At 39.2% G+C, this 14,321-nt stretch overlaps 1 protein-coding gene across 1 annotated transcript in view; it reads right to left on the reverse strand.

Annotated features, from left to right (window-relative positions):
- Positions 1-755: 755 nt before the first annotated feature.
- The window catches only part of usp38 (ubiquitin specific peptidase 38), a 29,999-nt gene continuing 16,433 nt past the window's right edge, over positions 756-14,321 (reverse strand). Inside the window, exons 7-11 of the mRNA XM_061881183.1 lie at positions 13,841-14,034; positions 9,411-9,504; positions 9,227-9,333; positions 5,842-7,120; positions 756-3,531 (exon numbers count right to left, since the gene is read on the reverse strand). Of these exons, the coding sequence (XP_061737167.1) occupies positions 3,358-3,531; positions 5,842-7,120; positions 9,227-9,333; positions 9,411-9,504; positions 13,841-14,034 (1,848 nt within the window). The 3' untranslated portion in view covers positions 756-3,357. The remainder of the gene's footprint in view (positions 3,532-5,841; positions 7,121-9,226; positions 9,334-9,410; positions 9,505-13,840; positions 14,035-14,321) is intronic.

A 14,321-nucleotide genomic window follows, 5' to 3' on the forward strand; every position in this document is an offset into this window, starting at 1 on the left:
GTGACAAAAGAGTAGTATAAATAATAGAAAATTAATGGATCACCTCAATTGTAACGATAAAAACATGTTTTTTTTTACGTGTTTCTAAGTTTAAAAAAAAAATCTTATCCATGTTTTTGTTCTGTGTTTTGAATACAAAAATAAACAAAAAAAGTCACTGACAATATTGATAAATATATAAATGTAATAAATAATAGCAAACAAATGCCTCACCTCACTTGTGATGATAAAGTTTAGGATGAACAAATAAACGTTAAACAAAGTCATTGACAAACAATATTGTGTAAAATGTAACTGCAATCGTTAATAGGAAATAAATGCCTCACCTCAATTGTTTAAAATATATTTTGTTATTAATAAAAAACACACAAAAAAGTCAGTTATTATTTAAGATAAAAACTAAACAATTTATATTCATTTTTGTAAATGTTAAAGGTTATATTTATTGCTATATAAAATAGTATTCCCCCAATAAACAAAGTATCCCTGTGGACACAATTATATACAGAGAAACATTTAAAGTATGTATTTTAAACATTTTCACAAAAGTCTATTGTTTATATTTTTTTGGATTGAGGGGAAAAATTTTACATATTCCAGTTCCCTTTCTCCAGCCTGCGCTCACTTCCGCATGGGCCAAAATATTTTGCTTACAAAGCAAAAATGGCGCCCATGTATTGTTTATTATTACAACACTCCCATGTTTGTGTATTGGATGAACTCTAAAACAGTACACGCACACACACGCACACGCGCACTTTTACATATTTTGTATTTTCCATTTATCCAAGATCACATTTTAAGACAAATGCACATTTATTGCATGTAATATTAAATTTATAAAAGCACAAACCAAATAAATCGGTCTTGGAGAGAAAAAAGGCGTGCGCGCACACACACACACACACACACACACACACCGGTTATCATTTGGAATGGGGACCAAGTTTTTGATCAGTACTTGTGGGGACCATCCTTTCTACAGGTTGTGGAGACATAAAAAATGGTGTGAAATGTCCACTGGCCATTTAGCTCATACACGTCTTTAAATCTCTGGATTGATGAAGTAATGTGCTGATCATTCTTACTGGGGACCCTGGGGAAAAAAGAGTTAATATGGTTCATGTGCCTAACCCTATTTCCATATGAGTTGGGAAATTGTGTTAGATGTAAATATAAACAGAATAAAATGATTTGCAAATCCTTTTCAAGCCATATTCAGTTGAATATGCTACAAAGACAACATATTTGATGTTCAAACTCATAAACTTTATTTTTTTTTTGCAAATAATTAACTTAGAATTTCATGGCTGCAACACGTGCCAAAGTAGTTGGGAAAGGGCATGTTCACCACTGTGTTACATCATCTTTTCTTTTAACAACACTCAATAAACGTTTGGGAACTGAGGAAACTAATTGTTGAAGCTTTGACCATTGACCGAAGAATAATAATAAACAAAAACAAAAAAATGCAGGAAACATTTACGATGGGAAACAGGTCTGGACTGCAGGCGGGCCAGGAAAGTGCCCGCACTCTTTTTTTACGAAGCCATGCTGTTGTAACACGTGCTGAATGTGGCTTGGCATTGTCTTGCTGAAATAAGCAGCGGCGTCCATGAAAAAGACGGCGATTAAATGGCGGCATGTTAATCCGAAACCTGTATGTACCTTTCAGCATTAATGGTGCCTTCACAGATGTGTAAGTTACCCATGCCTTGGGCACTAATACACCCCCATACCATCACACATGTGTAAGTTACCCATGCCTTGGGCACTAATGCACCCCCATACCATCACACATGCTGGCTTTTGAACTTTGCGTCGATAACAGTCTGGATGGTTCGCTTTTCCTTTGGTCCGGATGACACGATGTCGAATATTTCCAAAAGCAATTTGAAATGTGAACTCGTCAGACCACAGAACACTTTTCCACTTTGCATCAGTCCATCGTAGATGATCTCGGGTCCAGAGAAGCCGGCGGTGTTTCTGGATGTTGTTGATAAATGGCTTTCGCTTTGCATAGTAGATCTTTAACTTGCTCCTACAGATGTAGCGACCAACTGTATTTAGTGACAGTGGTCTTCTGAAGTGTTCCTGAGCAAATGTGGTGATATCCTTTAGAGATTGATGTCAGTTTTTGATAAAGTGCAGTCTGAGGGATCGAAGGTCACGATCATTCAATGTTGGTTTCCGGCCATTTCGCTTACGTGCAGTGATTTCTCCAGATTCTCTGAACCTTTTGATGATTTTACCGACCGTAGATGGTAAAATCCCTACATTCCTTGCAATAGCTCGTTGACAAAATGTTGTTCTAAAACTGTTCGACAATTTGCTTACCAATTGGTGACCCTCACCCCATCCTTGTTTGTGAATTACTTAGCATTTCATGGAAGCTGCTTTTATAGCCAATCATGGCACCCACCTGTTCCCAATTAGCCTGCACACCTGTGGGATGTTACAAATAAGTGTTTGATGAGCATTCCTCAACTTTATCAGTATTTATTGCCACCTTTCCCAACTTCTTTGTCACGTGTTGCTGGCATCAAATTCTAAAGTTAATGATTATTTGCAAAAAAAAAAAAAAAATGTATGAGTTTGAACATCAAATATGTTGTCTTTGTAGCATATTCAACTGAATATGGCTTGAAAAGGATTTGCAAATAATTGTATTCTGTTTATATTTACATCTAACACAATTTCCCAACTCATATGGAAACGGGGTTTGCACTTACTGGGGACCCTGGGGAGTAAGAGTTAATATGGTTCTCGGGGACCAAATTTGAAATCATTTTGCATAATTCACACACATTTGTACGTGACTACTGAGGACCTATTTAAAAAAACAAAAAAAAGTTCAAATTAAATATGGGCCTAAGCTTAAAAATTACTCCGGCATCTTCAGAATGGATCTGACCTTCATTTAAAAAGGTTTCCCTTTAGGGGACCTGGTTGTTTGTCCCCATACCGTCAGAGGTGCCCTAAAGGTGACTGTGTAAACACAGCCATGTCCCCATTAAGTCAGAACACACACACACACACACACACACACACACACACACACACACACACACACACACACGAGAGAGAGAGAGAATACATTAAGTTAACGTCATACTCTATAAAATGTTTGTTTTGTTGTTAATGTGCTGCATGTGAGGTAATATCAAAACAGAAGAAAATATATCTGCGTCCATGAACGTTCACTTTTATGCCAGCAAAGGGGAAAAAAATGGAGTTAATAAATAAAAAAGTTGAAGTGGTAGAAAATCCAAGCATCAGGTTCTGATCTCAGTGCTTCTTTATGAGGTTGTGTTAACAGCAACGCACAAAGTAGTGTTAGCCTTGTGTGATTTTGTATTAGAAGACCAGTCTACTGATGGTGTTGAAGCCCCCTCCTCCGCCTCCTCCTCCTCCTCCTCCAGATGGGCCACAACTCCCGGGTGGGTTGTTGTCATCTGAACCGTTGGGCCTGAACGAGCAGGAGGATGAAGGCGCCTGCATGGCCTGGCTCCGAGCGTTCAGTTCTTGCTCCTGTGGAAAGAGAGACAAATCACAACCTTTAAAAACATTGAGTGAATATTGCTTGTGTTGAGTATGGTGCATGAGGCAGTGTTTCTTAACCATAGGGCTGGGCCACGAATCTGAAAAATAGCAGTTTCCCAGTTGGGTAATACGTTGTAATACCCTTTTCCACCACTTGTGGCAGTACTGACAATCTCAAACAGAAGAAGTCTGGAGCTAAAGTCAGAGAGAAATTTTTTAAGTGCACAAAATATGACTAAATTGGTGAAGCTGTATTTTCATTTAAATTGTATTAACAGTTTAGTTAAGAAAAAATATATTATTTTTTATTATTAATTTAGTTAGAAAGAATTGATTTTAGCACTGGGTAAATTGTATGAACATTTGTTTTTCATCAGTTATGACTAAATGGGTGAGGCTGTATTTTTAATTTGTACATGTTTGGTCAGTTTAATTAAGAAAAATATTTTTATTCCTAATTTAGTTGGAATTAATTGATTTTAGCATTGCATAAATTGTATGTACATTTATTTTTCATCAGTTATAACTAAATTGGTGAAGCTGTATTTTTAATTTTACATTTTTTGGTCACTTTAAGAACAATATTATCTATTAGTAATTTATTTAGAATTCATTAAAATTGGTAAAGCTGTGTTTTTAATTTTACATTTTTTGGGTCAGTTTAATTAAGAACAATATTATTAATATTTATTTAGTTAGAATAACTAATTTTAGTGTTGCATGAATTGTATGTACATTTATTTTTCATCAGTTATTATGGAAAAAATTGGTAAAGCTGTATTTTTAAGTTTTAGGTCAGTTCAATTAAGAACAATATTTTTATTATTAATTTAGTTAGAATTAATTGATTTTAGCACTGTTTAATTTGTATGTACATTTATTTTTCATCAGTTATGACTAAATTGGTGAAGCTGTATTTTTAATTTTTTTGGTCAGTTTAATTAAGAACAATATTATTTTTTATGAATATTTTGGTTAAAATTAATTGATTTTAGCACTGCGTAAATTGCATGAACATTTATTTTTCATCAGTTATGACTAAATTGGTGAAGCTGTAATTTTAATTTTTAATTTTTTGGTCAGTTAAATTAAGAACAATATTATTATTCTTATTATTAATTTAGTTAGAATCAATTGATTTTAGCACTGCAAAAATTGTAATTACATTTTTTTTTTCATAAGTTATGCCAAAAATGGTGAAGCTATATTTTTAATCTTTTTTTTTTGACAGTTTAATTGAAATTTTTTTTATTTGTTATTAATTTACTTAGAATTATTTTTAGCACTGCGTAAATTGTTTGTACATTTATTTTTCATCAGTTACGATGACTAAATTGGTGAAGCTGTATTTTCATTCAAATTTTATTAACAGTTTAGTTAAGAAAAAATATATTGTTTATTATTAATTTACTTATAATTCATTAATTTTAGCACTGCATAAATTGTATGTACATTTATTTGTCATCAGTCATTATGATTACATTGGTGAAGCTGTATTTTTAATTTTACATTTTTTGGTCAGTTTAATTAAGAACAATATTATTATTATTCATTATAAATTTAGTTAGAATGAGTTGATTTTAGCACTGCGTAAATTGTATGAACATTTATTTTTCATCAGTTATGACTAAAATGGTGAAACTGTATTTTTAATTTTTAGGTCAATTTAATTAAGAACAATATTATTATTATCTATTATTAATTTATTTAGAATTAATAAATTTTAGCACTGCGTAAATTGTATGTACATTTATTTTTCATCAGTTAATCATGACTAAATTGGTGAAGCTATATTTTTCATTTAAAAATGTTTTGGTCACTTTAAGAACAATATTATTATTATCTATTATTAATTTATTTAGAATTAATCAATTTTAGCACTGTGTAAATTGTATGAACATTTATCTTTCATCAGTTATTATGACTAAATTGGTGAAACTGTATTTTAATTTGACATTTGTTTAAATTAAGAACAATATTATTATTTATTATTAATTTAGTTAGAATCAATTGATTTTAGCACTGCGTAATTTGTGTGTACATTTATTTTTCATCAGTTATGACTAAATTGGTGAAACTGTAATTTTAATGTCATTTTTTTGAGTGTTTGACTTAAAAAAACATTAATTTGTTATTCATTTAGTCAGAATTTATTTTAGCACTGCATAAATTGTTTGTACATTTACTTGCAGGATTTTGACTTTTTTACTTTTGGGGGATATTTACTGAGGGAAGAAGCTGTTACAGAACCTTAATGAATTGTCCAGCCCGATGAAGTGTAGACTTTGCAGGTCTTACCTGTAAATACAGCTTGTTGTCCTTGATGATGGCGTCCAGCAGCTCCTTCTGCAGCGGCGGCTCTGCACGCTGCCTCAATCCATTGGCCGGCGGTCCTTTGTTTGCGTGCGGTCCATCCAGCTCCTGTTTCCTGTACATGAGCACGTAGGCCGTGTCCTTGGGGAAGCGGTTGGTGATGTTTTGCACCGACCTAAAAGACGCGTAGGTCACTCTGCTGTCATTGAACAGGAGCCAGTCGTTCCCCTCCGGTCCGCGAACAGGCGGCGTGCCGCCTTGTCCGGCCGGTCCCGGGGTAGCGCCGCACTCGCCTTGTACCTTCCTCGCGTCCTCCTTGAAGGGCTCGGCGTCCGCCGCCGTGATGTCGTGGCCGTAGGAGTAGTAATGACCGCTCTCGGACGAGACGCCCGAATGCATGACGACGGAGCTGAGGACGTAGCGTGCCTGCACGGACGCGTCTCCTCCACCTGCTTCGCTCTCGTCTTCGTCCTCGTCCTTCTGAGAGGGCTTGAGCTTCTTGGCCAGGTTCTCGCTGCTCTCGGGAGAGTCCACTTGCAGAGGGGACGAGGTGCAGGAGAGGGGCGCGGCGTTGTGAACGGGGAGGCGCAAGTGCGGCGGGATGGTGACGTTCTCCAGGATCTTCCTGCGCACGTGGTACTTGGCGTCGTAGGAGAAGCGCAGCAAGGTGAGGATGAGGTACTCCGGCGCCGACACCACCTTCATGGTCTTCTCGGCCCGCCGGAGGCAGCCGCACTTCTCGCAGAAGTAGGCGTTGTCCTGGTCCAGGATCTCCGGCGCCAAGAGATAGTCGAGCAGGTCGGGCACGGACAGGGGAGGTCCGCTGGTTTCCGGCGAAGGGTAGACTTGACTAGCTTGGTCTGCGGCAGAGCTGGGCACGGGCGCCTCGCTGCCACCGTTGACGGAGCCCTGACAAACCACTTTGGGCTCCGGAGAGGTGCCCTCGCTTTTGGGGGCGTCCTGAGAGGCGGCAGAGGGGCAAAAGGCCAACGAAAGGTCGGTGAAAGGCTCCTCTTTCTCAGAGGTGCCGTCGCAGTGCATACAGCGAATACCTGTCACCAGCTTGCCGCCAAAAGTCCTCTCTATCACAGTTCTTGTGTCCTCCTCCGCTTTGCTTTCCGCGGGACTCAAAGGGGACGCTTCGCTCTCTTCAGGAGAAGTCTGACCTACGGGGTCCGTGCTGCTGGAGTCCAGGAGGGCGGCAGGGGCCACGCTTGGCTTTGTAGACTCCAGCACTTGGATTGTTTTCTCCTCCTCGTGTAACCTCGGGATTAGAAGACAGGGGGCGTAAACATCTGAGGAGACCTTACAGCTTCGCCTCTTCGCATTCCGATCACTTTTTTGGAAAGATATCACACAAAACATCAAACTTTGAACTCCTTCCACTGAAAAATGAAAGCATGAAAGAGCCATTTTTGATATTTTTCCTTTTCAAATCCAATAACACTGGGGCAGGGATGTCTTCTAAATTGCATTGGGCTTAAAGAATTTGGCCAGGGGCCTAAATAAATAAATAAATAAATGCAAACCCCGTTTCCATATGAGTTAGGAAATTGTGTTAGATGTAAATATAAACAGAATACAATGATTTGCAAATCCTTTTCAACCCATATTCAGTTGAATATGCTACAAAGACAACATATTTGGTGTTCAAACTCAAACCTTATTTTTTTTTGCAAATAATAATCAACTTAGAATTTCATGGCTGCAACATGTGCCAAAGTAGTTGGGAAAGGGCATGTTCACCACTGTGTTACATCACCTTTTCTTTTAACAACACTCAATAAACGTTTGGGAAGTGAGGAAACTAATTGTTGAAGCTTTGACAGTGGATTTCTTTATCATTCTTATTTTATGTAGAGCTTCAGTCGTTCAACAGTCCGGGGTCTCCTCTGTCGTATTTTACGCTTCATAATGCGCCAAAAACAATTTGAAATGTGGACTCGTCAGACCGCAGAACACTTTTCCACTTTGCATCAGTCCATCTTAGATGATCTTGGGCCCAGAGAAGCCGGCGGCGTTTCTGGATGTTGTTGATAAATGGCTTTCGCTTTGCATAGTAGAGCTTTAACTTGCTTTTACAGATGTAGCGACCAACAGTATTTAGTGACAGTGGTTTTTTGAAGTGTTCCTGAGCCCATGTGGTGATATCCTTTAGAGATTGATGTGGGTTTTTGATACAGTGCCGTCTGATGGATGGAAGGTCACGGTCATTCGATGTTGGTTTCCGGCCATACCACTTACGTGGAGTGATTTCTTCAGATTCTCTGAACCTTTTGATGATATTATGGAGCGTAGATGTTGAAATCCCTAAATTTCTTGCAATTGCACTTTGAGAAAGGTTGTTCTTAAACTGTTTGACTATTTGCTCACGCAGTTGTGGACAAAGGGGTGTACCTCGCCCCATCCTTTCTTGTGAAAGACTGAGCATTTTTTGGGAAGCTGTTTTTATAGCCAATCATGGCACCCACCTGTTCCCAATTAGCCTGCACACCCGTGGGATGTTCCAAATAAGTGTTTGATGAGCATTCCTCAACTTTATCAGTATTTATTGCCACCTTTCCCAACTTCTTTGTCACGTGTTGCTGGCATCAAATTCTAAAGTTAATGATTATTTGCACACAAAAATTTTTTTTATGAGTTTGAACATCAAATATGTTGTCTTTGTAGCATATTCAACTGAATATGGCTTGAAAAGGATTTGCAAATAATTGTATTCTGTTTTTTTGGGCTTCTCGGTGGCAGAGGGGTTAGTGCGTCTGCCTCACAATACGAAGTTCCTGCAGTCCTGGGTTCAAATCCAGGCTTGGGATCTTTCTGTGTGGAGTTTGCATGTTCTCCCCGTGAATGCGTGGGTTCCCTCCGGGTACTCCGGCTTCCTCCCACTTCCAAAGACATGCACCTGGGGATAGGTTGATTGGCAACACTAAAATTGGCCCTAGTGTGTGAATGTGAGTGTGAATGTTGTCTGTCTATCTGTGTTAGCCCTGCGATGAGGTGGCGACTTGTCCAGGGTGTACCCTGCCTTCCGCCCGATTGTAGCTGAGATAGGCGCCAGCGCCCCCCGCGACCCCGAAAGGGAATAAGCGGTAGAAAATGGATGGATGGATGGATGTATTCTGTTTATATTTACATCCAACACAATTTCCCAACTCATTTGGAAACGGGGTTCATATAATCTTTTTTTTTTGGAAACGGCCATGCATGCAAACACTTAAGTAAAGAACTTCATGTCATGAGATGTCACACAAAAATTCATAAGACACAAACCACAAAAGCTCTGTTTTTCCCAGTCATGGTTCAAATATGCAAATTAGACGGTATACATTCCAGTCCTGCCTGTCACGTGCATTGAACATATTTGTTGTACCTGTCGAGGAGAAAGCGGAGGTACTCTGAACAGTCCTGCTGAGAGCCCACGTTGAACCAAGGCGGCCGAGACGCTTCCAAGAAGTTTCTGGGAGCGTACGCCGCCCTCTGCAGGTGAGGAGGGGAACAAAAAAAGCCATTGCAGCACACTTGCCGGCCTGACACTCAGTATGCAGCACACAAACCTGAGTGTGTGCAAGGAAGGCAAACAGCAGCTGCAGTTTTTTCATCAGTATGTTGGAGCCGTTGAGTTGCAGTGACAGAACGTGTCGTCTGAAACTGAAGGGGGGGGGAGATGAGATAAATGTAAAGGATGCAAAAACCTTGTGATTACCGTATGTTGCGGACCATAGGGGGCACAGGATTATAAAGCGCACTATTCAGCTCTATTTTCATAGATAACGCACACTGGATTATAGGATGCATTAAAGGCCTACTGAAATGACATGTTCTTATTTAAACGGGGATAGCAGGTCCATTCTATGTGTCATACTTGATCATTTCGCCATATTTTTGCTGAAAGGATTTAGTAGAGAACATCCACGATAAAGTTTGCAACTTTTGGTCGCTAATAAAAAAGCCTTGCCTGTACCGGAAGTAGCAGACGGTGTGCGTGTGACGTCACGGGTTGTGGAGCTCCTCACATCTGAACATTGTTTATAATCATAGCCTCCAGCAGCGAGAGCTATTTGGACCGAGAACGACAATTTCCGGATGAAAGATTCGTGGATGAGGAAAGTTACAGTGAAGCACAAAAAAAAAAAAAAGAAAGAAAGAAAAGGCGATGGCTCCAGGTGGCGGCACTGGGCCCGTTTCAGATGTAATTAGACACATTTACTAGGACAATACTGGAAGATCCCTTATCTGCTTATTGTTTTAATAGTGTTTTAGTGAGATTGTAAAGTCATACCTGAAAGTCGGATGGCTGCGGTGAACGCCAGTGTCTCTGAGAGAAGCCGAGGAGCCAAGATCACAGCTGCCTTTTTGAGCTGCAGGAGGAGGTCCCATAATCCACTGAAGTCTCCGGTAAGAGCCGACTTAATATCACAATTTTCCCATTCAAAAACTTGCTGGTTGACGTAGACAAACATGTTTGCTTGACCGCTCTGTGTTAAAGCTTCACAACAAACAAAGAAACACCGGCTGTGTTTCGGTGCTAAAGGCAGCTGCAATCCACCACAGCATTCTTATTTATAGTCTCCATTATTAATTGAACAAATTGCAAAAGATTCAGCAACACAGATTCCCAAATTACTGTGTAATTATGCGATGAAAAGAGACAACTTTTAGCCGTGTGTGGTGCTGGGCTAATATGTCCGCTACAACCAGAGACGTCACAAACACGCGTCATCATTCCGCGACGTTTTCAACAAGAAACTCCGCGGGAAATTTAAAATTGCAATTTAGTAAAGTAAAGCGGCCGTATTGGCATGTGTTGCAATGTTAATATTTCATCATTGATATATAAACTATCAGACTGCGTGGTCGCTACTAGTGGCTTTCAGTAGGCCTTTAAAGGGGTCATATTAATATATTTTTTTACTAAATTGAAAATACTTCCTTGTGGTCTACATAACATGTAATGGTGGTTCTTTGGTCAAACTGTTGCATAGATGATGTTTTACACATCATCTGACAGTCACTTCAGGTTGCACCGTTTTGTGGGCGGGTCTTATTTACGTCCCTCACCTTGGACAGTGTCTTTTCCCCGTCATCTTTGTTGTAGCGGTGTAGCGTGCAAGGACGGGAGTGGAAGAATTGTCAAAAGATGGAGCTAACTGTTTTAATGACGTTCAGACTTTACTTCAATCAATAACGGAGCAGCATCTCCTCATCCGTGGCTCACTAGTGCAGTGGTTCTCAAATGGGGGTACGCGTACCTCTGGGGGTACTTGAAGGTATGCCAAGGGGTACGTGATATTTTTTTGAAATATTGTAAAAATAGCAACAATTCAAAAATCCTCTATAAATATGTTTATTGAATAATACTTCAACAAAATATGAATGTAAGTTCATAAACTGTGAAAAGAAATGCAACAATGCAATATTCAGTGTTGACAGTCAGATTTTTTCTGGACATGTTCCATAAATCCATCCATCCATCCATTTTCTACTGCTTATTCCCTTTCGGGGGTCGCGGGGTCGCGCTGGCGCCTATCTCAGCTACAATCGGGTGGATGCTCCATAAATATTGATGTTTTTTGTGAAGAAATGTTTAGAAGTAAGTTGATGAATCCAGATGGATCTCTATTACAATCCCCAAAGAGGGCACTTTAAGTTGATGATTACTTCTATGTGTAGAAATCTTTATTTATAATTGAATCACTTGTTTATTTTTCAACAAGTTTTTAGTTATTTTTATATCTTTTTTCCCAAATAGTTCAAGAAAGACCACTACAAATGAGCAATATTTTGCACTGTTATACAATTGAATAAATCAGAAACTGATGACTTTGTGCTGTATTTTACTTCTTTATCTCTTTTTTGCAACCAAAAATAGAGATAAAGATTAGGGGGTACTTGAATTAAAAAAAATTTCACAGGGGGTACATCAGTGAAAAAAGGTTGAGAACCACTGCACCAGTGCAACAACAATGTGAAAAAACGTCCGAGCGTAACTCTCTAGTAACTATTTTTTGTTTGTTTGTTTGTTTTTCCCCTTGGCCTCAGTCTGCACCCCCTCTCCAAGGCCCAGGCTAAAATGGATTTTTTTTAAATTTCATTTTAATCTTCTATTCTCCCCCCCCTGTTTACCTGTATCTCATCTTTTTTTGTAAGGGGCGCTGGAAGCCGGCAGACCCGTCAGCGATCCTGTTCTGTCTCTCTGTAATGTTTGTCTGATCTTGAATGGGATTGTGCTGAAAATTGTAATTTTCCTGAAGGAACTCTCCTGACGGAATGAATAAAGTACTATCTAATCTAATCTAATCTAAAGTTCCTTGGGTGAATTATGTTAACTCACAATACCAGTAGTTTTTAGCGCTTCCATAGTGAGAAATAAGTTAGAACTACAGATGTCCGATTATGGCTTTTATGCCAATATTCGATATTGTCCAACTCCTAATTACTGATACCAATATCACCTGATACCGATATATACAGTCGTGGAATGAACACATTATTACGCCTAATTTTGTTGTGATGTCCCGCTGGATGCATTAAACAATGTAACAAGGTTTTCCAAAATAAATCAACTCAAGTTATGGAAAAAAATGCCAACATGGCACTGCCATATTTATTATTGAAGTCACAAAGTGCATTTTTTTTTTTTTAACATGCCTCAAAACAGCAGCTTGGAATTTGGGACAGAGAGTGCATGAGGAGGTTAAGGTGGGCGGGGGTGTATATTGTAGCGTCCCCGAAGAGTTAGAGCTGCGAGGGGTTCTGGGTATTTGTCCTGTTGTGTTTATGTTGTGTTTAGGTACGGATGTTCTCTCGAATCGTGTTTGTAATTCTTGTTTGGTGTGGGTTCACAGTGTGGGGCATATTTGTAACAGTGTTAAAGTTGTTTATACGGCCACCCTCAGTGTGACCTGTATGGCTGTTGACCAAGTATGCCTTGCATTCACTTGTGTGTGTGAAAAGCCGTAGATATTATGTGACTGGGCCGACACGCAAAGGCAGTGCCTTTAAGGTTTATAGACGCTCTATTCTTCTCCCTACGTCCGAGTACACAGCGGCATTTTAAAAAGTCATACATTTTACTTTTTAAAAACAGACACCAATCATTTTGAAACCGATACTGATAATTTCCGATATCAAATTTTAAAGCCTTAATCGGCCGATATTATTGGACATCTCTACTTTACAGTACAGATAAGAACAACATGTTTCATTAACTCGTTGTAGTGCAGGATAAAAGAGCAATAAGATGCAGATATAGGGGGAGATACCTACTCAGTGGCCTAGTGGTTAGATATTACATTTTAAAGCATTTATCGGGCGAAATTATCGGCAGTCCAATATTATCGGACATCTCTAGTTAGAACTTTACACTACTTTACATTAGAAATGGCAACAGCGGAGGATGAATGTCCCATAACAAGAAAATAGAGAAAAAGAAGGAGCTTATTGACTAAGTTGTAGGCACGGACTACAAAGGCGGATGCGCACACATTTTCAGGACTTATGCAGATCAGCAAATACCTGAATGTAAGAAACGTTTCTTTTGCATAATATTGCGAAACAAAACGCCTGATAATGTCTTAACTTGTACACACACCACAATACTCCTATGTTGAAGCACAGTACAATTCATCAAGCGGTGTGGCTGCATACCTTACCAAAGTCCTACTAAAACATTCTGATGGATTAATGTATTTGTATAATGTATAGATTAATGATTGAGTAATGTAACATATAACATTTTGCTGTTGTTTACTTGAGTCATATTGCAGTCTACTTGTATCTCGTATGTGTGACTGCCATCTACTGCTCCCACTTATTTCACCATGTACCAAATAGAATAGTTTTGAGGTCGGTAAGCACAACCAAAATTCTTCCGTACGTTAGGCCCACAGCGTTATAAGGCGCACTGTCGAGTTTTGAGAAAATGAAAGGATTTCAAGTGCGCCTTATAGTCCGATAAATACGGTACTCCACCTTGTGGACTCACTCTGTGGCCATGAAGAGAGTCTGAAGGATGCTGTTCATGTAGCAGGTGTTTCCCAAGTTGACCAGGCCCGTCTTGCCCGTCTCGGACTTGCCAGCCTGCCTCAGGGGACCGCAGGTGAAGGCGTTGGACTGGGACGTCCAGGCACTTTGATTCAGCACCAACTTGACCTTCTCTTCGCTGGGTTTCGGGAGATCCTGGAGAACAGATGATTGGGTTTGGATTAGAGGCGTCCCAAATATGATAGCCAAAAAAAAACTGTTATTGAATCACAGCTACTTACATCTAAAAATCTTTGATACAAGCAGTTTTGCTTGTGTTAATTTGTGCAGAGCTGTAACATCTAAATGTCCTCCAGTAAACACACAAGGTTGCTCTTTTCTTCTATTTTAGTCAAGTTATTTACAAAGCTCAAACAAAATCTCGTTGACAAACATGACTTAAGTGTTATTATGACAATGACAATAAAGAATTGATTGATTGA

This window comes from Nerophis ophidion, linkage group LG20 (genome assembly GCF_033978795.1).
Source record: "Nerophis ophidion isolate RoL-2023_Sa linkage group LG20, RoL_Noph_v1.0, whole genome shotgun sequence".
NCBI classification, from domain to species: domain Eukaryota; kingdom Metazoa; phylum Chordata; class Actinopteri; order Syngnathiformes; family Syngnathidae; genus Nerophis; species Nerophis ophidion.